This window comes from Schistocerca nitens, chromosome 1, assembly GCF_023898315.1.
Source record: "Schistocerca nitens isolate TAMUIC-IGC-003100 chromosome 1, iqSchNite1.1, whole genome shotgun sequence".
Taxonomy (NCBI): Eukaryota; Metazoa; Arthropoda; class Insecta; order Orthoptera; family Acrididae; genus Schistocerca; species Schistocerca nitens.
Window position 1 is genome coordinate 659,789,940 of NC_064614.1, and position 26,063 is coordinate 659,816,002.

General features: G+C 40.0%; 1 protein-coding gene across 2 annotated transcripts in view; it reads right to left on the reverse strand.

Annotated features, from left to right (window-relative positions):
* The window catches only part of LOC126259026 (uncharacterized), a 667,737-nt gene that overhangs the window by 52,928 nt on the left and 588,746 nt on the right, over positions 1-26,063 (reverse strand). For both annotated transcript variants that reach the window (XM_049955690.1, XM_049955689.1), the window contains exons 12-16: positions 25,387-25,499; positions 24,977-25,296; positions 20,708-20,939; positions 19,274-19,438; positions 9,693-9,846 (exon numbers count right to left, since the gene is read on the reverse strand). In XM_049955690.1, the coding sequence (XP_049811647.1) occupies positions 9,693-9,846; positions 19,274-19,438; positions 20,708-20,939; positions 24,977-25,296; positions 25,387-25,499 (984 nt within the window). The remainder of the gene's footprint in view (positions 1-9,692; positions 9,847-19,273; positions 19,439-20,707; positions 20,940-24,976; positions 25,297-25,386; positions 25,500-26,063) is intronic.

Sequence of the window (26,063 nt, forward strand, 5' to 3'; positions counted from 1 at the left end):
CTTTCAACTATCATTCGCTCTTCTGTGGTGTAAATTTTATATATATGTAAACCACACCACATAATCACAGTTTTTCAGTATTAATGTCAGTCTTTTTAATTCACTTCCGGTATGATGTAAAGGCTAATATTTTATTGTGTTTTTCACTTGAAGTTATCACAAAGTATTTAGTTCGTTTTATTTCATGCATTGCCTATCCAAGTTCACTGTACTGAATTGCTCACATACAAAATAACATTGTTTGCACTCCTTCCACAAGTAATAAAATAATCTTCAATCTTTATAAACCAATTTGTGATGAAATTGCTCTTCAGTAAGTCTCACAGCAGAACTGGAGTAACTTCTTCCTCCTTAGTCTTCAAATCTAACTACTTCACCATAGATTTGTATTTCTCTCCTTGGCCACCACATGACCGGATATGTACTGACCAAAAATGAAGTAAAGTCTTGAAGTAAAAATCTTCTTAGTAAGTTTTGTCTTGTATTTTAAATTTCAAGTCAAACTTCTTTCTTTCCAGATTTGCATCTTACTCCAGGATCACCACTTGGGAGGATATATGACAATGAAAACTCAGTAAATACTTGACACAAAAATGTAGTAAATTCTTGTTGCAAAATTGATTTTAATTGGTGTCATGGTCATTACATGATAGTGTTCTTGATGGCAAAATCATAAGAAAATAATCTTGAAGTATATTTAGTTTATAATATTATTTGTTTAACTCTTCTTCTAAAGTTTTGAGATTATCTTCAACTTGTTTGAACATTTTTTACATGAACATGTTCAGTACGTTGTCAGTGTGGAAGCAGCCTTAATGTTAAACTCAAGTAAAATTTTTCTATGATTTGCAAGAATATACTCTCCATTGATGATTTAAGCATCTCTTATTATGAGGAATCCCTTATAAAGTCTATGGGGAGTTGGAAGTGCCATGTCATACTTGCTATGATGCAAAGGCATCTTCTGGCAACATCCAACTGCCTCATGCATCCCAAGGAGTACCTCAAATGTATAGTAACACAACCCAAACAAATACTTGCACCAACACATAATACTAAATGAATAAAAATAGAAAATGCAAGGGGGCACTGTACAATTGCTTAAATTTCAACATAAACAACAAAGTACTCATTTACATACTATGAAATCCAGATAACTTCATGTGTCTAGCTCTTGAAGGAAAAATCCTGAATTTAGCTAAGCAAAAATTCTGGACCCTCACAAGTCACATTGGGTATGGTGGTCAGCTAGACTATTATTTTTGATATGTAACACTTAAGTCTAGTGAGATTTCTGCAGAATGGATCCAAAAGTGAAGAAGATTCAGTAAAATCTCAAAGAACATGAAAGGCTTGCCAGGTATAATACAAGAAAAGATATTTGGGGCACTATCACACACAGTTATGAGTAAATTCTACATAGAAGCATGTAGCAATCCCTTTTGCTCTGGAGATAGCATGATACATCATGTCATGGACTCCTCAAGACAATGATAATACTGGAGGTGCATCCACATCTGTGACTGCTCAATTGCCATCCACAGCTCGTGGGTACTGGTCAGAGCTGTGTCCAAGGCATGCCTATTTTGCTTGATGGCATTCAAAATGTGCTCATTAGTGTACAACTTGTGTGGTACTCCATCACTTTCATGTTTATGAAGTGTTCCGGAGACCATCTTGTCAGAAATCTGTGGTGATGGGGTGATGCAGTGTCACATGTCACAGGTCACATGTGAGATGCTCTTAAGTGAATAAACAGATTTACATGTTAGGTTAGTAGGTCCCTGTACCATTCTCTACTGACAGAGGGTGATGGACCTATCTGGGGCCCAGTTTCATTCTGTATAACATTATCCACGGTAGGGTGCTGTTGACAAGCACATAAACAAGACTAAATTTGTGGCTGAACTTTGAGCCTAATCACATTATACACTGATCTGTTCCATTCATTGTGTGACAGGAGTGTTTTGTCTCCACAGCAGTAGCTGAATCTAATTCATTTACTAACAATAGTATGTAGGCTGTCTGAAATCCTAAATTGACAAAGATGATATAACATCCTAAACTGAGTACCAATAGCCAGAAATGGATATTTACTTTTTCACTGACATAAACAAGTTATACATTATAGCAACAACTTAAGCTCACTGCAACTTTACAGAGTTACAACTGCCAGTCTCAGTGCATACTAATGTACCTTCACTCATGACATATGCTATTTCAGAGAGCACATGCTCATACAAATCACAGGCCCACTTATAGGGGCCACCTGGGTCAGCCCCCTGGTGTGCTCTGGTGAACTGCCAAAGAAATAACATTATTTAAGCAATTGCAAATGTGTGCTCGGTCTATTCATTACATTGTATTACTGTTGTCCACTCTATGTGTTCAGTGCTATGCATGCACAACCCGTATCTTATGTGTTTCTCTATAAAGTACTACGTTCCACACATTGTGTTTGTTCTTGCTATAACAAACTTGGTGATGAGTGAGTCATGGTCAGTGGCAGTGCTAAGTCACCTGATAAACATCTCAATGGAAGAAACACACTAACATCTCATTCCCAGCAGCAAGCTTTTGTGGAACAAGAGCAGTCTCTCTCCACAGTTTGCAATCAAGTGGTGTCTGTGTGTTCACAGCAGGTTACGCACCCATCAGTGTGACCATCGCCCTTCCTGGCTTATGATGAATCAGCTGAAGGTTGGGACTCCTATGAAGCACAGGTTTTTCATGTTGGTGATGCAAACCTGTGTAGGGCTTTCTTTCTTTCCTGGCTTCGGCCATGCATGTATCAGTTATTGTGCCAACTTGCACCTGGCCAGCTTATCATTTGATGAACTGTGCAAGCTTCTCTCAACCTATTATTGTGACAGAATGCATGTGACTGTGATGTGTGTAGAATTTTACCATTGTCAGAAATTCCCAAACCAATCTTACAAAGCCTGGACCGCAGAATTACATGGGTTGAGCCATAATTGTGAGTTTTTCACCAGTAACCATCACAAATACTATGCTCAACACATGGTATGTTATGTCGTTATTCATGTGGCCCTGGATAACAAAGTCCATGAAAAAACACTTCAGTGTGAGAATGTGACCCTTAAGGATGTGTTAATATCACACAGTCCTTTGAAGTGTCACAGACTGCAGGCGAACAGATTGCTGCACGGGTGGGGGTGGGAGGGGGGGAGGAGGGGGGGGGGGGGAGATATCAGAAGTTGCTCACCACTGTTAGGGGGGAAGCTGTTGCAGCAGTACAGCCTTCAACTCAGCATCACATGGGGCAGTGTCAGCTATGGTCACAGCAGCAATAGGCCATGTACTCTTTCACCCAACATGATCATGCTGCATGCCATAAGCATTGGGTGGTTTGCGTTGAAAGAAAGGCCACAGTACATCAGTGTGGAACTCTCCTCTTCAAACCTGATGGGCAAAGTGGTACCAATGGACATAAACTGTAGCTCTACAATGGCTTTTTCCCTGAACAAATTGTTTATTGACTTGCATGTTTCAAATAAACTGCTAAAAAAACAAGTGGACACAGGAGCTGAAGTGACTTTAATATACGCACAAATGTATGTAGACTTGGGCTTCCCTCACCTAACACAGGTTTCATGGAAGCTGGTTAGCTACAATAAACAGCAGAATACAATACTAGGTCAGTTCTCCACTCCCATCCCTAACAAATCTGTTTGCCCTCTCACTTTCCGTGTGGTGGATCATTCCCATATGACAGACCTGTTCAGGTTAGATGCATTTAACATTTTTGGTTTCTCCATTGCCGATGAGATAAATTCCTGTTTGGGTTAAATTAATTTAATGCTTTCGGGTTCTCTATTGCCAATGAGATAAATTTAGAGTCAGATTAAGTTCCATGTCAGCAACTGTTGTCCCTCTGCTCTGAGTTTTCATCTCTGTTTTGCCCTGCACTTGGTTAAGCTAGGGTTTCAGGCCCACATTACCATGAAAGAGTCTGCCCACCCTCATTTCTTTTGGGTGCAACAGGTGCCTGTCACATTGTGCTACTCTGTCAAAGCTGAATTAGACCATTTGATGTCATGTGATGTCATTTGGCCTATTTCTTCCAGTGAATGGATTCTTACACCAAAGACCACCTTAGCAATCTCTGATCGTAATTTTATGTTTTGCAGTCTGCGGGTCTCAAGTGCAACCTTGCCTAATCTCAATTTTTTCAGTTGTCATTTGAGTATCTACATTTTCAGGTTCCTCATGCAGGGGTCAAGCTGTTGCATTGTCATGTTGATGCAATTGTGGCTTTGCTGTAGCTGACCTCCATTAAGGAATTGCAAGTATTTCTAAGTAAAGTTGCATATTACCAAAGTTTTTGCTGAATGCATCCACTGTTTCTCAGCCATTGCATGGGCTTTTGTGTAAAACTGTGCAACTTTTCTGGTCCTCAGCATTTGCTTTGCTTAAATCTAAGCTTCAATCTGTACTATGTCTGGCCCACTTTCCAGCAGGGTCAGCATCTCGTGTTGGCTACAGATGCCTCCCAGCATAGTCTTGGTGCGATTTTGGTGCGCAAATACATGTACAGGTCTGAAGAATCCATTGCTTATGCTTTTAAGACTTTTATTCCCACCCAGTAGCAGTATCCTCAGATTCAAAAGGAGTCTTTAGTGATTGGATTAGCTGTTAATAAATTTCATGTCTTCTTGTATAGTTCTAAATTCCTTTTAATCATGGACCACAAGCCATTGGTTGTTCTTTTTAACCCTTTAGCTTCCATGCCAAACAAGGCACTGCACTATTTGCTGTGGTGGGCTCTCTTCCTCTCCCGTTATCATTATCAGATCCATTACTAGTCGACTGTGCAACACACCAATGGCAATGACATATCTCACCTTCTTATCAGACCAGACAAGGTGTTCATTCAGGATGAGTTGCTTTGTTTCTATTTAGATACTGAGAACCAAAATACAGTCAATGGTTTTCCCATCACTAGTGGCACACTAGTATCGGCCATCACCATAGATACTGTACTTAGTCGGATCTGCTCTTTTGTGCAGCACAGTTGGCTGGAAAAACCTCCTGGCCATGCCTCGGATCCCTTGTGTAATTACTTCTTCCTACAGCATCACCTTTCTGTATTTGATGGGCTTCTCCTGTTAGCTACAGAAGACACTCCTCCCCAGCTTTGATTCCTGCTTCTTTACATCATAATGTACAGCAACTTCTGCATGGCAACCATTGGAGAACCTCTCACACCAAAGCTTTGGCCTGCCAGCATATGTAATGGCAGAGCGTAGATGGGGATATTAAGCATCTTATCACCACTTGCATTTAATATGTTCAGCAACAGGCACTCTGCAGGCACCTTTTCCCTGGCTGATGATGCGGAACCTGGGTGAGTATCTACTTGTCGATTTTGCTGGGACTTGCTAAAGCAGTATTGGTTCATTGTAGTGGCATGTTGTCCATCTGTGTCTGTGGCGGCCACTGTCTCAGCTCTGTCTAACATTTTTGCAACTACGGGACTTCCATATACTGTGGTTACTGATAACAGCACCCACTTTATTTCTGGAAAATTTGCACCTTTTTGTCAGGCTAGTGGTATTTGCCATCCCACTGCTCCCTCATTTCATCCTCAATCTAATCATGAGGCTAAATGCATGGTTCAGACATTTAAAACTCAGATGCAGAAGTATATATGTGGCAGGTCCCCTAAAGCTGCGTTAGACCATTTTTTGAGTTCCTACTGTTTCATTCAAGTGGGGACAAGAGCCAGCCGGGAACTGCTATGTGGATGCCAACCATGAACCCTCCTTCACCTGCTGCATCTGACACCATACCAGCTAATGTTGCCAGCTCTATGATGGTTCTGGCTGGGTATGTCTGTCTGGGCTTGTGGCACTCCTGACAGGCAAACATCCCTTCACTTCAACCAGCTGTGGCTGTGCATGGTGAGGTGTGTTCTCAAGGGCCCACTGCCTCCCCTGTCCCCACCACAGCTGATGCCTGTTCTTGTGTCACAGACGGTCCAGGGAGTTGCTGCCTGTGAGATTGCTGTCTGAGGTTCCTGCCTCCACCTCCCACTCCTCAACTGCTGCTGTTGCCAGTGCAGCCCCCACTGCACCTGATGCTGCAGGTGGCATGATCTCTGTTGCTGGGTGCTGTGTGCCATTGTCTCCGATGCCCCTGCTGATGCTTCCAGCACTGACCGCTGACCTCGACAAGGACGTTACTATGGAGATGCTATCCCACTCCTGCTCTACAGCCGTTCAAGAGAGGAGGGACAGCACACCAACCTGGTCTCTCATCACTTCTGCCCCTACTCACTGGTGCCTGCCCGCTACGTGCCGCAGAAGCCGCTGTCATTGGGTGATGACACAGACATCAGCCCTGTCATTGGTATTTGCTGTGGCTCGTAATCTCAGTGACTTGTGAAACCAATGCTTTTTTTGGTACAGTCTGTGCAGAATACTGTGGCCAGTAGATGCACAGTTAGCAGGGCATGCATGGGGAGAGCAATAGGGGTGGGGGATGTGGCAGATGCTGTAGGGGAAAAGCCGAGTGCTGGAAGGGGAGTGCCATTCTAAACTGAAGCCTACACTAACATTTTATTGTGAATATTTTACGAAGCTCCCCCACACCCACATTTGCATGGTGACCATTCAAAAAATCTGTCACCTCTGCTTTAGTTAGTCAACCATTTGTAACTTTCAGAGAAGCATCATGAGTTGTGAATTATGAGTAAAACCTACACATTTCTCTTGTTGTCATGTTGAAATTTGCTTATTTTGCCAAAACACAGTGGAGTTCACAAAGTGTCACCTCACTAGCAGGTTGGTAGAAGCACTCGTGAGAGTAATCTGAAACAGTGGTTTATTTAAGTTTATTATGTGAGGACCTGAGGAAAAGTAAGGTCAGTTGCTTATGAAAAACCACATCCTTACTACAGAATTAACACGTCATGTCTTCACTTATGTTGTTCCATACCCCACAGCATTTCTCATTTCACCAGCTATTGATGGCCTTAAAAATTACATTCTTTCATTGAAAAAGTCTGTAGTTAGTGGAATAACATGGTAGCTGCTGAAGTTTTCCATAATAGCCACATGGAAAAATACTCTCCTCTTTGTATGCTATCATTTTCTTAAATCTCATTTTGATATCTCCAACTGTTTATGAAATATGAGGAACAAACATTTTGGATATTTCACTCTGGCTTTATCACTGGTATGGCACAATCGCAAATGAGTGTGTTACATCGAACTTATTTTCTCAATATTGATGACAGAGAGAGACCTCCACACAAGTCTAAAGAAAAATTTGATATATCAGCTAAATTTCATATACAGAAACATATGTAATATGCATCAAATCCAAAATCATAGTGCCCCTCATTGTGAACTTTTTCGAATTTTGCACAGTGTGTTACTTCCATGTAAACATCACAATAACTATCACCATTAATGAAATGTTGGGCTCATCATCATGAACTTGACAAATAAAGCTATAAGTACTGAATTCCCCCCCCCCCTCCACTGTCCGACGAAAGGTAGCAAAATACTGTTGCCCCCCCCCCCCCCCCTGAACAAACAGATGAACTCACTCAATGCTTTGGACAAAAACTGGTCACTGTGCATTGGCCACCATATCCTGCATAGACTCTATCAGTACTTTTTTGTTCAGTGCTTTTTTCTATAACATGCATTTTTTTGTGCCTCATGTGTTTTGTGCATGTATTTATGTGGTTTCCCCATCCCTTAGAAGGATGGGTGATGTACCTTCACTCTTGATGCATGTGATTTCAGAGAGTGCATGTCCATACAGTTCACAGGTTTTCTTATAGAGGCCTGGGTCAGCCCTCTGGCAGGCCCCAGTGAATTGCTAAAGAAACAGCATTATTTAAGCAATTGAAAATGATTGTTTGGCCTATTGTTTATGCTGTATTACTGTTTCCATTCAATTTGTTCAGTGCTATGTGTAACCTGTATTTTACATATTGCTCTATAAAATACTATGTTCCATAAATCGTGTTTGTTCTTGCTATAACACGTGTTATAACACAATCCATTGATGGAACTGACTCTGGGTTCATAATCATTTGGGATCATTGACAGTTTTATAAGATGGATGTTGCTCAATTAGTACTCTCCACACTGAATTTTCCAAAGTGTGCAAGTAATGAGCCACCAGATTGGTGCTTAATGATGAATCATCTTAGGCACAATCTGCCACCATCTCCTCAAATTCTACTGTGTGTGCAGTTCTTTGATGATAACTTCTCTGTAGACAGAAGGCCCTGACTTCTCACATGTTTATATCCATATCATTACATTTCTTCCAGTTTCTTAGAATGGTGAATATATTGCAATTTTTCCCTATACATTTGTTTGGCATTCCAGGTGCTACAACTTGCTGCACCATACATTAAATGAAAATCAGCTAATTTTTGTTTGAGTAAAGCTCCATCATCCACAACCAATCATGAATTGTGAACAATGATAAAGTCAATCCTAGATATATTACAGAGGGTTATGAATTGTATTTCAAGGTATTGCTGACAATTTTGGTGCAGCAAGAGACACTCATACATATAAGTAAAAGCCAGTTATGGAGATGTTCTACAAAAACATCCAGCATTATATCCAAGTAAAATATAGGAGAAGAAACAACAGTTTTTGGCATCTTTGTGATTTCAGTTTGTGGTCTAACACAGAGAAGAAGAATCAAGAATAAGTGTGAGACTAAAAAACACTCATAAAGTAAATTTGTTTTACTTCATTAAGGTCCTCTGCTGAGTAGGTTATGAGAGTGAATGATTTTATCATGAACTATTTTCTACGTCAAGCAATGGAAAATCCAGGATGGAACGTAACAATATTATGAGCAGGAAAGGTGCTACTCACCATATAGCAGAGATGGTGAGTCACAGATAGGCACAACAAAAAGACTCTCACAATTATAGCTTTCGGCCATTAAGGCCTACATCAACAATACACACACATATGCACATGCACACACACTCATACAAATACAGTTCACTCACACAACTGCAGTCTCAGGCCAAAACTGCAGTTGTGCATGTGAGTTGCATTTGCATGAGTGTGTGTGCATGTGCGTATGTGTGTCTATTGTTAACATAGGTCTTAATGGCCGAAAGCTATAATTGTGAGAGTCTTTTTGTTGTGACTGCCTGTGACTCAGCATCTCTACTGTATTGTGAATAGCAACTTTTCCTTCTCATAATATTGTTACTGTTTTCTATGTGATATTCCAGTATTTTACAGTGAGGCAAACAGTGTGAAGAGTTTACTTTAAATGGTGTTATTGATGTACAGGATCAGAGCACTTTTCACTTTCCATTGTTGCAAAGGCATTACAGATCAATAACAATCTAAAATAAAATAAACAATAAATAAATCACGAACATATTTTGTTCCTAAGGTTAAATTCCAGAAATAGCAAAATAAGACTTGCTATGACAATGATGAGTAATTTTACTACTGGATTTGTCAGTCTGAATAATTTTTTGCAGCCACGTATGAATAAAAATTGGAAACGGTGAGTGATTCCATAGTTTACAAAAATTATAAAAGAAATCCATTATCTAAAAGTGAACATTAGACTCAGCAACTTCAAATTTAAAAAGAGAGAGAGAGAGAGAGAGAGAGAGAGAGAGAGAGAGAGAGAAGGTTACACTAAATGTGCAACTAATTGCTTACGTATACTGCTGATTGTCACCAATTGTTCTGAAGAAATATGGATATTTAGCTCTGTCTGAAAAGCTGGAGCCTTCTGCGCTGTAGCTTATTACAACTGTTTTATAATACTTTGTGACTCCTGCCAGTGGTTCAACAGTATCAGAACATGCTGGGCCTGTAGGTAAGAGAGAAGAGAACATCACTGTTTGATCAACAAATATGTGTTTGATCAACAAATATGCTGGAAGAAACTGAAGAATCATGTTAACAAACTGCTTTTCCTCAATACATAACATAATTTTCTTTTAAATATTACTGGATAACCTGGTTATCTATGATTGTAAAGATGTTACTTGTCACCAAAGGTTTATAGATTTGATTCCCACAGTGAGCATGGTGGATTTTAAACCATATGACTTTCATCAGTGTCGTGTCATGTATTGTCTTCTGCTGGTTTCTATGGGGTATTGTGAATGCCTTATGTTCCACTGTGATAAATACCAGTCACTGTGTTTGGCCTAATGTGCTCTACAAAACAACTGTAGTTAAGCACCTCACAGGGGACAGTAATATGCTATAAAAATCCTATGTTTTTGAGAAGATTGTAACTTACATGGATGAGGTACAACTAAGCTACAACAGTAATCATGAATAACAGGAGTGATAATTAACATACAAAACCAGAAACTTTACATCCTATCCACAAGACTACATTGTGTCAAAAGTTGACATACAGAAGATAAATTAAGTTTCAAAATTTTGTATTCAGAATTCCAATTCTTCCCTCACCTCCTTTGGAGTTTTATTATGTAAAATTTCTCAAAGAGGAGGATGATTGACTTGGTAGTTCTACCTAAATAGGTAATACCAAAAACAAATAATTAGAAATTAGGCCAAATAATGAAATAAATAATAAGTTATGTTTATAGTCCAGGCAGTTAGTGCACAAAAAAGAGACTATATCATGCAAATATTGACAACTGCCTGGACAATTAATCAAAATATAACCATCTCAACTCATTAACATGCTTGTAACACTTCTAATCAAAAGCAAGACATTGACTTCTTCAGCCCTTTTGAAAGGGAGAGGACACCAAGTATCAGATATGAGGAGGATTGAAATATAAATGGTAATTTCGACAGTGTACTGCACGAGCAGTTCCAAGCTGATGGTGGAGTTGGGGTGTGGGGGATTAAAGACTGGTGTGTTAGGGATGCGGAATTCTTATGGTTAGCTGCTGCACTCTGTCCTGGCCTCAGTACAGCCATGATTGAACAAGAGAGTCTTTCGACTGTTGCACAATGTGTTACAATGAAGCTTTTAATCCATGAAGGGGTGTCCCAGAACTAAGTGTTTACTTGAGCTGAAAATTTAGGGCAGCCAAGAAAGTGTAGAAAATGGTCATGCTCGACTCCCAAGGTCAAGTCTCACAAATGACAACATCTGTGTTGTTCAGGAGCTTATTGAAGGTGATTGCCTGTGCAATGTCAAAGAAATCACAGCAGAAGTGGGCATCAGCATTGGGAGTGCTCATTACATTATCAAATTACAGCTTGGATTTAGAAAAATTAGTGTTTGATTGGTTCCAAAGTTCTTAATGAAACAGCAGAAATAGGTCAGCAAGGATAACTCTGAGAGACTTAGGGATCGATTTGAGCAAGAAGGGGTGGATTTTTTGAAGCACATCATGATCTGATGAGACAAGTGCCTTCATTATACTTCAGAATCCAAAATTGTGAGTAAGGAGTGGCAAAGAAAGGATTAAGCCTGCCTTGAGAAAGCCAAAACCCGTCTCTCAGCTAGAAGAGTTCCTGTGACTGTCTCTTTTGACTATAGAGAAGTGTTACTCATTGACTTTCTTCACAATCAACATATGGTGGAGGCAGCTTACTACTGACACTCATTAACATAGGAAAAGCTGCCCACCAAAACAAAAGATGAGGAATGCATTTCAGAGATGTCATACTTCTCTATGACAACACTAAACCCCACACCATGTTTTCACAAGGGACAAATTGGAGGACATTTTTGAGTCATTTACAGTTTATTTTGATAGTTTTAGCACTGTAATGACACACATTATTAATATGTGTAACTACTTATTTATTTGGGCAGATTACAGCTTAAAAATTTCATATTCTTTCAACATTCTAAATTTACCAAATAACACCTATCTTTTCTTGAATATGCTGAAAATTATGTTTAAGGAAATTGTAAAACTAATAAATTTTAAGATATCCACAGTAAAAGCACCAAGACAGGCAGCTCAACAAAAAGGTCACTTAAAGACTTTTAATTGAAATTTGTAGCAGAAAAGCTAACTTTTTTAAAGCATCTCCAATCAAGAACTACAATTTTGAAATGTTCTCTGTTACTCAGCCAAGTGGCATTGTTCAGATGGTGTCGTACTTGAGGAAGCTGACTTGCCATCTTCTGGTAGTACTGATGACTAATCTTTTCCTCTGGGTTCAGCCTTATATATCCCCTTTCCCTCCTGCTGTCAAGCTAGAGCCAGCAGTACCAGGGTGTGGGCCCAATGGTGTGGTGGCACACAAGTTGTGGTTCTCAGTCTTCGTGCCACCACTGTTGACAGGGAGGTGTGATCTCAGTTCTTCAGTTGGCATAGTGTGACTGGATCTTCCCACAGCCTGTAGCAGTACTTCCAATCTCCTCAAGGCTGGGTCCTATTCCTTTCTAGTTGGAGACCACCGTCCGTTCATCATGTAGTTACCTCTACAGATTCCCTTGAAACAGAGTCCCAGAATGTGTTGGCCTATTTTAAGAACTTGGTGACATCACAATTCATGCTATATTCTTTGGAGATACAGTTCTCTATGACAGCTGGCTTCGTTGGTTGCTCCTTAACCATATGAAGCATGTACTCCACACACCTTTCCTGCACCACATGGATAACATAACCTAAATACACTTTGTGCTAAGGAAAAAGAGCTCTACATAATTCAGAGAACCAGCAGCAATCAAGATTTGAAACTCCTGTCATCATTAGTATTGCAGAATCTTCCATTCTGTCATGTACTGTGCTCAAAAAATGAAACACTCCAAGAATAGTGCAAAAACTATTTGGAACACTGTTAAACAAGACACAAACAAAATTAGTGATCAAAATGAAATAATGTCTCATGAAAACAGCTCTAGCAGAAATGGCAACCTTTCAAACTATTGGCCACTAAATTCAGTCATTTCCTCACAGTGACTGCAAACACCGCAGCCCAGTAATGAACAAGCAAATAAAGATGTGTTAATTTACTTGTGCAGACACTGTATGCACCAGTGATAGACATCAGTTTCAAAAACACAGCCCCTAAAGAGATTACAGAATTAATCATGTCACTAAAAAATATTAATTATGCTGCCTATGGTGGTCCTCCTCTTCTTTTAAAAATCATTTGAGAAAGTGGCTGGTAATAGAATACTCACCCATTTAACTGAGCAGAACTTGTTAACTAACTCTCAATTTGGCTTTTGTGAAGGATTCTCTACACAGAATGAGATAAAAGATCTCAGAAATGAAGTGTGTCTCTAGTGACCTCATTGTTGATGGGATGTTAAACCCTAACCATGTCTCCTTCCTTCACAAATGAAGTGCTAGCAGATCAAAACAAGAAAAGTTATGCTGTTGTATATTCTGTCACTTTGCCAAAGCCTCTGATTGTGTGGATCACAAAATTCTATTTAGCACACTAAAGTGTTATGGCAATAATGGCGTCCTTCTTGCATGGATGGAATCTTACTTCTCTCCTTTTCCACTCTCCCCCACCTCCTCCACTACCTCTCGCATAACTTCCCGACACTGCAACTGGCTGCCTTGTCCTGCCACCATCTAGAACCTGCATGCTACGCACAGCAGCAATGACTTCAATCCCCAAACCCATACCCTGCTATCCCTTCCCCTTCCCCACTGCACTATGGATTGCTGCTTCTGTTCGACACGGCACAGTTGCATTCTGGCGAAAGCCACAATATAGTGGTCATTTAAGGAGATGGGACCTGGATAAATTGACTAAACCAGAGGTTGTACAGAGTTTCAGGGAGAGCGTAAGGGAACAATTATCAGGAATATGGGAAAGAAATACAGTAGAAGAAGAATAGGTAGCTTTGAGGGATGAAATAGTGAAGGCAGCAGAGGATCAAGTAGGTAAAAAGACGAGGGCTAGTAGAAATCCATGGGTAACAGAAGAAATATTGAATTTAATTGATGAAAGGAGAAAATATAAAAATGCAGTAATTGAAGCAGGAAAAAGGAATACAAACGTCTCAAAAATGAGATCGACAGGAGGTGCAAAATGGCTAAGCAGGGATGGCTAGAGGACAAATGTAAGGATGTAGAGGCTTATCTCACTAAGGGTAAGATAGATACTGCCTACAGAAAAATTAAAGAGACTTTTGGAGAAATGAGAACCACTTGTATGAATATCAAGAGCTCAGATGGAAACCCAGTTCTAAGCAAAGAAGGGAAAGCAGAAAGGTGGAAGGAGTATATAGAGGGTCTATACAAGGGCAATGTTCTTGAGGACAATATTATGGAAATGGAAGAGCATGTAGATGAAGGTAAAATGGGAGATATGATACTGTGTGAAGAGTTTGACAGAGCACTGAAAGACCAAAGTTGAAACAAGACCCCGGGAGTAGACAACATTCCACTAGAACTACTGGCAGCCTTGGGAGAGCCAGTCCTGACAATACTCTACCATCTGGTGAGCAAGATGCATGAGACAGGTGAAATACCATCAGACTGCAAGAAGAATATAATAATTCCAATCCCAATGAAAGCAGGTATTGACAGATGTGAAAATTACCGAACTATCAGTTTAATAAGTCACAGCTGCAAAATACTAACGCAAATTCCTTACAGACGAATGGAAAAACTAGTAGAAGCCGACCTCGGGGAAAATCAGTTTGGATTCCGTAGAAATACTGGAACACGTGAGGCAAAACTGACCCTACGACTTGTCTTAGAAGCTAGATTAAGGAAAGGCAAACCTACGTTTCTAGCATTTGTAGACTTAGAGAAAGCTTTTGACAATGTTGACTGGAATACCCTCTTTCAAATTCTGAAGGTGTCAGGGGTAAAATAAAGGGACCAAAAGGCTACTTACAATTTAGTCAGAAACCAGATGGCAGTTATAAGAGTCGAGGGACATGAAAGGAAAGCAGTGGTTGGGAAGGGAGTGAGGCAGGGTTGTAGCCTGTCACCGATGTTATTCCATCTGTATATTGAGCAAGCAGTAAAGGAAACAAAAGAAAAATTCAGAGTAGGTATTAAAATCCATGGAGAAGAAATAAAAACTTTGAGGTTTGCTGATGACATTGTGATTCTGTCAGAGACTTTGCTGTCTCTTGGAAGAGCAGTTGAACGGAATAGACAGTGTCTTGAAAGGAGGATATAAGATGAACATCAACAAAAGCAAAATGAGGATAATGGAATGTAGTCTAATTAAGTTGGGTGATGCTGAGGTAATTGGATTAGGAAATGAGTCACTTAAAGTAGTAAAGGAGTTTTGCTATTTGGGGAGCAAAATAACTGATGATGGACGAAATAGAGAGGATGTAAAATGTAGACTGGCATATCTGAAATGCCTTGGTTTAAAAATAATATTACTAATGATACAAAAAAATGGAAACTCCAAGCAGCAAGCAGGAACACACACACACACACACACACACACACACACACAGACAAGCACACCTCATGCACACACGACCGTCAACTCCAGCATCTTGGGCCAGAACACAATATCACATGGGATGCAAGCAGCAATCTAGACGGGGTGGGGGTGGGGAAGGGGAAGGAGAAGAGATAGTAGTGTATGAGTGGGGAGAGACATGAATACTGTCTGGTGCAATGTGCAGGGAATAGACTGCCAACAGGTGCAGCATCAGAAGGTTGTGGGGGAGGGAGGTGGAGAAATGGGGAGGAGATAATGGGACATAGGGGGTGGAAACTGTTGGGTGGCGGGTGTGGGGACAGTCTGTTGCTATAGGTTGAGGCCCAGATAATTATAGGAGTGGAGAATGTTTTGTAAGAATAACTATAACTCCCATCTGTGCTGTGCAGGAAAGCTAGTGGTGGAGGGGAGGATACAGATGGCTCAGGTAGCGTAGCAGCCATTGAAATCAAGTGTGTTATGTTCAGCTGCCAGTTGCACCACAAGGTGATCTACTTTGCTCTTGGCCACAGTTTAGCGGTGGCTGTTCATCCTGCTAGACAGCTGGTTGGTAGTCATACCAATATAAAAACCTGTGCAGTGATTCCAACAGAGCTGGTAAATTACATGGCTGCTTTCGCAAGTGGCCCGGCCCCTGATGGGGTAGGATAAACCTATGACAGGACTGGAATAGAAAGTACAGGGTGGGTGGATTGGGCAGGTTTTGCACCTGCTTCTTCCACAGGGGTTGAGATTAGGAGTGGCACAGGGATGGACTAGCACGTTGTGGAGGTTGGGTGGATGATGGAATGCCACTTTAGGAGGGGCGGGAAGTATCTCGGGTAGGATTGTCCTCATTTCAAGGCACAATGATAGGCAATCAAAGCCTTGGCAAATGATGTGGTTCTGCTGTTCCAGTGATGGCTCGTTTTTAGGGGTAGTGGAAGGACTGGGATTGTTAGGGGAAACGGTACAAGAGATCTGTTTGCGGACTAGGTTTGGGGGATAGTGCCTGTCTGTGAAGGCTTTGATGAGACCTTCAGCTTAGCTGAGCAAGGGAGTTTTTGTCACTGCAGATACACAGTCCCCAGATAGCCATGCTATGTGGAAGGGACTTTTTGGTGTGAAAGGGATGACAGCTGTCAAAATGCTGGTACTGTTGATGTTTGGTGGGTTTAATTTGGACAGAGGTGTATATGGGGCCATCAGAGAGGAGGGGGTCAAAATCTAGGAAAGTAGCACACTGAGTTGAGGAAGACCACATGAAGTGGATGGGAGAGAAGCTGTTTGGGATGTGAAGGAATGAAGATAAGGTGTCTTGTCCCTGGATCCAGATCATGAAGATATCGTCAATGAACCTGAACCAGCTAGGGGTCCATAATAAAAGTTGCCATAGGAGCATGCCATGTGGGGGCCGTTGATTTATTTTGTACCTACCCTCCGAATGAGAAATAGTTGAGGGTTAGGATAAAGTTAGTAAGATGTCTGAGGAATAAAGTAGTGGGCTTGGAGTCTGAAGGATGTTGGGAAAAGTAGTGTTCAATAGTGGCAACACCACAGGCATGAGGGAAGTTGGTGAATAGTGAGGCGGCATCAACAATGATGAGTAGGGATCCAGGAGGTACAGGGGTGGGTATGGTGGAGAGTCGGAGAAGGAAAGGGTTGGGGTCTTTGATGTGGGAGGCTAGATTACAGGCAATTGGTTGGCGGTGTTGGTCAAGAGTACCGAAATTCTTTCAGTGGGGGCAAAATAACCAGCCACAATGGAATGTCCAGTATTTTTGGGTTTGTGGATTTTGGGGAGCATGTAGAAGGTGGGTGTGCAGGGAGGGTGTGACAAGGGAAATGGATTCAGGGGAGATGTTCCAGGAAGGGCCTAAGGCTTTAAGTAGGGATTGGAGTTTGTGTTGGACTTCTAGGAAGGGATCACTGTGGGAAAGTTTATAGGTGGAGGAGTCAGACAGTTGGCAGAGGCCTTCTGCAGGGTAGTCACTGCAATTCATAACAACAGTGGTGGAACATTTGTGTGCACGTAGGATGATTAGATCAGGATTTGTTTTGAGGTTGTCTATGGCTGTTCTTTTTTCTACTGAAAGGTTGGTGTTCTGAAGAAGGGATCTGGGGAAGGATGGTGAGAATAAGTTGGAGGCAAAGAATTCCTGGAAGGTGGTTAGCGGATGGTTAGGTGGGAGGTGAGGGGGATCACAGTCGAATCATGGTGCAAACTAGAAGAAGTAGGGTTCAATGTTGGAATTAGGGTGGTTTTGGCGGGAGGGATTGGTGGCAAAGAAGTGGTTCCATTCAGGTATCAGGAGAAGGAGAGTAGGTCTTTAACAAGTTCAGTATGGTTAAATTTGGCTGTAGGGCTAAAGTTGAGGCCTTTGGATACAACTGCAACTTCTGTGGAGCTGAGGGTTTTGGTGGAAAGGTTAACAACAATGTTATGGAAATGTTTTGGCTCTGGATTTGGTGGAGGGTTGATAGGGAGTTTTAGGGGATGAGTCAAGTTGAGAAGGTCAGCTAAACAGTGTTTAGCTGCTATCAGGGATAGATGAGGAGGAACACTGTGGGTATGATAGGGATTGGGTGGTGGTGCCCCACGGTGGCAGTAGGATGTTAGCAAGTTTATGGAGGTGGTGTCTGGAATGCTCCTCCAGGTGCTGGAGAGCAAGGGATTCAATTCAGAGATGTGCTGTATGGAGTAGGGATTGCAGAGTAATAATATCTTGCCCCAAAAACCAGCCACAAAGGAGTGTCCCCTTCGTCACCCAGTACCACACCAGACTGGAACAGCTGAACCACATCCTTTGCCAGGGGTTTGGTTACCTATCATCGTGCCCTGAAATGAGGGACATCCTATCCAAGATACTTCCCAATACTTCCCACCCCTGCTAAAGCGGTGCTTCATTGCCCACCCAGCCTCTAAAACTTTCTAGTCTATCCCCATGCCACTCCAAATCCCAAGCCCTTGACACAAGGATCATGTCCCTATGGATGACCCAGGTGCAAAATCTGCCCATTGCATTCCCCCTGAGCTTCCTATTCCAGTCCTGTCACAGGTTTATCCTATCCCATCATGGGCTGGGCCACCTGTGAAAGCAGCCGTGTCATTTGCCAGCTCTGCTGGAATCACTGCACAGTTTTTTATATTGGTATGACTACCAACCAGCTGTCCACCAGAATGAACGGCCACTGCCAAACTGTGCCCAAGAGCAAAGCAGATCACACTGTGACACAACATGCAACTGAGCATAACACACTTGATTTCAATGGCTCCTTTTCTACCTGAGCCATAGGGATCCTTCCCTCCACCACCAGCTTTTCTGAACTGTGCAAATGGGAGTTATCCTTACATCACATTCTCCACTCCCGTAATTATCCAAATCTCAACCTACAGTAATATAATATCCCAAACCCTCCAACTAACTATTTTCATCCCCTCTGTCCTACTCTCTCCTCCCCTTCTCCTTCCTTGTTCACTTGCAGCCCTCTGCCAATGAATCTGCCAGTCATTCCCCACTCCTCTCTTTTTTTTGTTCCTTTTTTCCCTAACTCCCTGCCTCACAACCTGATGGCAGTCTAATCCCTGCACACTCCACCAGACAGCATTCGTCTCTTCTTTTGCCACCCACACACTACTATCACTCCCTTTCCCCACACCCTCTAGATTGCTGCTTGCGTTCCACATGATGTTACATTCCGGACCAAGATGCTGGTAATTGGGGTCGTGTGTGCATGAGGTGTGCTTGCTTTGTGTGTGTGTGTGTGTGTGTGTGTGTGTGTGTGTGTGTGTGTGTGTGTGTCTCTTTACTGATGAAGGCTGTTGCCGAAAGCTATAAGTGAGTGTCTTTTAAGCTTGCCTATCTGCAATGTGTCGTGTCTTGTTATAAGCTTACCTATGGAAAATGAGAGTAATTAGGATGTAGAGAACTTACCTAGAATTCCTGCAAGTGTATTGTAGCTTCCATACAAAATATAATCTATGAATATTTTCATCACCTTGTCAGCAGCACACTGACCATCATTAAGAAGAGGTTGTAACACGTAGTCCCTTAGCACACTTTCATTGCGATTTATGGCAACAAATGCCAGCTGTACAGCTGTAACACAAAAATATTATTACTAAATATTATTAGAATTTCATTGCAATGAACTTTACATTATTTATTTCTGTTTATAATTTTCTTGTTTGGTATTGGCAAGAAACAGTCTAAAAATTACTAAACTCAGAAATTGTGTTTTCGATCTGTAGCTTTCATGACATATATATGTTCACTGAAGGAAGACAACTAAACAGATAGCCAATACTGGCTTTAAATTTGTTGTTCCATTACATTTGGGGCATGCATCCACATAAATCCTACTTCTTATTGCAATATTTCATATGTTTATCATTCAGCCCTCTTTGGTGTGACCTTAATGAGTGGTACTACAGCACACTCTCTGTCCTTTTAAACTGGCAGACTGCACCACTACACATGCTGCCATGAATACACAGGCACCAAAGACATTGATTGGTAGCAAAGAAGTACATGTATGCATGAATTACAGCTTGGGCTATGCAGTTGATCCATTCTGCGAAGTTGACATATCACTGTGAGCCGCATAGCGGTGACATCTTTGCAAGTTTATTAAAGAAAGCACTGGGTTCCATGGCTTATCCAAATTACATTCATCACAAAATAAATTTCCATTGCTTCTTTCACCACCATGTCCAGAAAATATGAAGCTGACATTAGATTTTTGACATTTTGGTAGAAAATTGAGTGACCAGCATCAATACAGTTCACAGCCAATTTATTGGGCTGTAAGAGCTGCATGTACCTATCTTTCAAGGACTGTATGAGTAATTTTTCTGCTTATGAAAGGCCACACTCACAGGGGATCTTGTAATCTCCAGGCTTCTAAAAATGGAAGCATCCCTCCTTTTCAATTTCCACTGTGAACTGGATTTGTCCATGAATGGAATTCATGATATTTTAAACATCCTTGTAATTCATGTTCACCATAGGATCACACTAAAAATGTGTCATCAACATCTCCAACTTCACAGAGCACACATCACTACTGACAAGAGCAGTCTACACTAAAAGAGAGTTTTTGAACCCATTGAGTATTGTCCACAGCAGATAAGTAAGTGTGTATCTGTAGGTGCATGTGCAATGGCATGGTCTGCAAGATTATAAGGACAGAGCAAATGCTGTAGCATCAATCATTCAGGTCACTCATAAGATGGCTGAATGGTATATGGCCAAAAATTGCAAGAAGAAGGGGAATTTATGCAGCTGTGTTCCCTGGAAATTAATACACCAGTCATTGCACCACAAAAACATAAAGAATCACACTTTAAATTTGTTGTCTGAACATACCTCTGACAATTCCTTTGGCAGAACTAGATGATGATGAAGATATAGGAAATATTCCTCCAATGTGAAGCACATTCTTATCTTCCAGCCTAGGTATCCATGATTCCCAAACCTCTTCATTCTGATGCATCCAGGCACAAGCAATACTGCTTATATTATGTTTGTTGCTAGTTTTTTTGTAAATTTTAAGAAGATTCTGGTAATCCTCTCTTGAAAATGTCATCTTGAGTAGTGCCTTTGAAGATTACAATTTTTATTATTTAATGAATTAAAACAAAGAGTGCAGTACAACTGAGAAGATATGTTACTCTGCTTTAAAACTTGTTTACTGTATAGGCAGGCTATTAAGGGAGTCCTTAAGTGCATTTTTCACTAAACAACATGGCTCCCCAAAAGCCAATCATAACACTTCTAAATCAATCTGATGATGAAATCTCATTTTGAATAAACTTTTTCTGGATTCTGAATTACACCTATCATCAAATTTAATTGGCATATCAGCCTCTATTTGAAGGGCCACCTTGACAATGTCCTTTTCAACAGACACCAAAATGTAATGCAGATTTAACTCATGTGGAGACTGGTTTTGAAAGACTCCGTTCACAAGTTTTATTACCTCACTAAACATTTAAAGAGTACTCTAGCTTGATGAAGTGTTTATTTACACTGGAAGCAGTGCTATCAAAACAAAAGATCTAAGAGTAGCCTTACACACAATTTTATTTATAAATGTATTTTGTTTGTACTTCAAAAGACACTATCTGAGGCACATTTCTCAAAAAATAAAATTGAAGAGGTAGAGAGAGAAAAATACAGAGAGAAGTTATTGAAGAGGAACAGTGACTACCATAGGATGTTGATGCTGCTAACAGTAACAGAAGGAGCTATAGGCAGAAACACTGAAAAACAAGTAGGAGAAATAAAAAGAAAGGAAGAAAGGGGATTGGAAAAAGAGACCACAGGCCTACAGAAAAATGCACCAATTTAGTTGCTGAGCTTTTTACAGGAGTGATTTTGGGAAAAAAATTGCTAATAACAAATTTACATAATTAACTTTTTAAAATTATGGATAAAATAATTTCAAAAAAGATGTCTCAGAATAAGTCTTTCACTGTGGAGGAGAAATCATGCTAATTTTGAAAATTCTGGCCAATTAAAGCTATGTGCACCCACAGAAGAAAGATACTGCAGAGAAATTGCTTTGCCAGTCTTACGGTTGTGTTCAGAATGAACCTTTCACTCTGCAACAGTGTGTGCTAATCCAGAATGGTGTTAAGGAGAGTTTCTATGAAATCTGGAAAGTAGGAGAGAGGTAATGGCAGAATTGAAACTGTGAGAGCAGGTTGTGAACCATGCATGGGTAGCTCGGTACATAGACAACTGCCTCTGGAAACCAAGCTTATAGGTTCAACTGCTGGCTCAGGCCACAATTCGAACCTATCAGGAAGTTTCAAGGAGCTCTGAAGTAAAATTGTAGGCTTGGAAAGGAAAAATGATAATAATCTAAAGGGGAGACAAGAAAGAGTTAAAAAATAGAATGAAACATTAACAGAGCAGTAATACAAAAGGATTGTTTTCACAAAGTATTATTGGTTTTAATGTTAGTGATAAGCATTTTGACATTTATAAGAATTCCTATTCATAGACTGAATATAATTTTCTTCACAAATTGTAGAGAAGTATTTTATATTTTGGCTGCTTGTTTGCTAGGAGTTATATTAACAGATGAGACTTTACTTTAAATTAGAAATTAGACGATAATCAAAATGAAAAAGGATTTGTCATCGGGATTAAATTAGAAATTCTATGTGAGGCTGCCACAGGAGGAACACTGAGTTTTAACTATATGTGGTCTCTAAGAGGTGTTTCATCCATTGGAAGCATAGGGTTTTGATGTTTGAAATTAAGTCCTAAACAGCATGAGGTTTACATTATGTGAAGTCTATAAGTGGAACTACGTCATAAGAAACTGAAGCAACTAAAGAAATTGAGTGTGATTCAGTTGCCTGAGACTGCAGTCATGTATACGAGTTGCATTTGCGTCAGTGTGTGTACATGTGTCTGTTATTGACAAAGGCCTTAATGGCCAAAAGCTATAATTGTAAAAATCTTTTTGTTGTGACTATCTCTGACTCAGCGTCTCTGCTATATGGTGAGTAGCAACTTTCCTTCTCTAATACTGTTACATTCCATCCTGGATTTTCTATTGTTTGAAACTAAAGAATATATTTTAGTGATTATTGGAATAGGATCCCTCTTGTTTTCTCAGCACAGTATGTCAAATGTTTACTGATGTCGTGTAGATTACTGGACACCTTTCTCCAAAAAGTATTGTGTTGCTATAGCACACAATGATTACAGAAACTAAGGAAATGGAGAGGTTGAAACACAATGTCAATAAATTACCTTGAATACCACCAGTATGTCACTGAACTGAACTACCTCTCAAGCAGCTAGATTACCTCCAGCGATGCCACCTGTGTTAACTCCATGAAGTATTGCAGGGGGTGTGGGTATACCAGTTACAACATAGATGAGCAGTACGGCACCATCAGCTAATCTCTTCCCGATTAAATGCTGGTGATGAAAATTTCCTTCACCACCAGTGTCCAAGGCAGCAGCTCTGGGCTGAGAGCCATTGCTATTTATAGAACTGATTATATGTACCTCAGATAGTTGGAATTATTATTAATTCATTTTCCATGTTTTTAAAGTGTGACTACTTTTCCAAAATTCTGAATAAAATGAGGTGCTACCCAAAAATTCCCAGAAAACATTGATTACTAAAATAACACTTTATCTTTATCTTATTCACCACCATCACCTTCAGAATAGTCACTTTGAGACTGTATATAATGACCAAAAGTTCCCTAGAATGCATTTTCCATTAGATACTTTAGTACCATTAGCCATTCTGCTTGAATTTCCTCAACTGTCAGAAATAATCTGCCTTTTAACTTGAGTTTCATTCTGGAGAATAAAGAAAAAGTTCACTCTGCACCAGGTTGAGAGAATGAGGTGAATGAGGGACAATTGTCAGTTTGTTTTTCACCAGAAATTCCAGGATGATCAATGCAATGAGTCACAGCACACTGTCATGATGGAGAAACCAATCATCCATGTGGCAGTTTTTTGCTCATTTTCCTCTTGTGTTCTCCATCGACCACCTCAGGACATCAAAGCAGAACAGCACACTGAGAGACTGAAGAGGAGAGACAAACTCTTTATGGAAAATTGCTTCCATTTTGCAGAAACAGATGAGAACAGATTTTACATTACTCTTCAATTACCATAATTTCTCGAGATGGGGTGATGATGGATTGTTTCTTTGTGACAACTGCTACTTCATTTCAGGATTACGCCCAAAAATCCAGCATTCATCACCAGTAATAGCATTCAAAAGAAAGTCTGGTTCACTTTTAAGCCTCTCTTGAAGTTCTCTGGTGCATGCACACTGATGAGAATTTTCAGGGCAGACTGCAGCAAACTGTTGCATGTGCAGTTCGTCAGACAAAACTCTTTGACACAATCCATTAGACAGCTCATGATATTGTGTATCTCTTGGGTGGCTGGCCTACAATCCTACAATACCATATTCCAAATGACAATTCCAGCCATATTCCAAATGATGGCTGATGGCCATCCTGAATGAGGATCATTGTTCAAACTGTGTTCTGCCATCTTGAAAATGTTTAAATCTGTCATAAGTTTGACTGTGAGCTAAGGCATTTTCCTGAAATACTTGCTTCAACATGTTAAGCATTCCTGGAACTATTTTCCCTAGTCTCAAACAAATGTATACACTCACATGTTGCCCCTGGACACCTGCCATCATCAATTTTGCATGACACACAACATGCAACAATGAGAAATGTACATAAAAAACGACCATGACCACCTAACATAAAGGCACTTGAGGCACCAACTCACAAAGGGTATATGGAGCACCACCTGGTGGAAATTCATCATATTAGGTAGATTTCATGAACTACATGTATATTCCAGGAGCTTATGAGTAACACCTTTTAGTTTGGTAGCAAACAATAGTTGAAAAAAGATTTACATAAATGAACAAGAATTGTAAATTCAAAATTTTAAATCCTGAAATGTGCTGCATTAAAATGCATATAAATTCTTAAAGTTTATCATCAATATTTGGCAGGACATCTAGTCAATGGAAAACTTAATTTGAGTGTACAACATTATAAATTTTGAGTTAGCTTGGATTATTTTTTTAGATTTTCATACATACTTCAAAAGAAATTCTTTTACCTGATAAGCAGGTGTTGCTCCATCTTTAATTTTTGACCAAGCAAATTTAGCGAGCCTGTGTAACTCATATTTGCAGCCAATTTCAGTATGGGATGAGAATGGATTGCATTCAGGAAATGTTACAAGTGTGAAATCATCATCATCAGCTGCAGTAATCAAACTCGGTGTCCAAGATAGAATAATAAGAGATTTTTTCACACCGCTTTTAACATAACTGTTTGTTAAAGTTTCAGTTACATTTTTCAAATTTGGGCCTAACCATGCTACTTTAACATATAAACGAAGTTCTCTTATATGATCCACCACAAATGCTGTTTGACCTGAAATACAATGAGAACCATGTGATACATATTTTCCACTGTACATACATTACATACATTAAGTACTCTAGTTTTTCCTTCCTGATTTACCTGGATATCCAGCCAACAAAAGAGCACAGTTTGCGGTGTTATTCTTTGTAGAGTAAGAACACCAATCAGGTGAATATATGCCATTCTCACAAAAGTCAGTTCGGCAGTAGTAACTGTTAACAGTATCAACCCAACATTAGAAAGTCACTCAAGTATACATTTATCATTTTATTCCAGCATAAAGAAATAAACTAAAACAATTGTGATAACAAACCTGTGAATACTTGATCTTAATTGCCTTTCTGCTAATTAACAATCATATTATTATTCATTATTAATGTCTTATGAAAACAATCAGAAGAACAAATATTAAAATTTCTATTAGGCCTATTAACAAAAAGAGCTTACTGATTGCAACCTGTTTTTCCAGTATTTTCATATTAAGCAGAAGAATGCTAACACTCATACAGTTCCGAACACACTTCAATTATTCTTTTGTTTCTTTGATGTTTCAACATCATTTAATTGACTAACATACATGAGAAATCTCTCACAACAGGAAACATTCTTTCACAATCTCCTGAAATGCTCAAATTCTAATCAGCACCATTTTCACTGCAACAAGTATTCTAATCCTTTCACATCTCCTAACACATAAAAACATAATTTGAAGACTGTCATTGAAGAACCAAGAAAACTGAATCCGATGTGAAAATTCATGGCTGAAAAATATACTC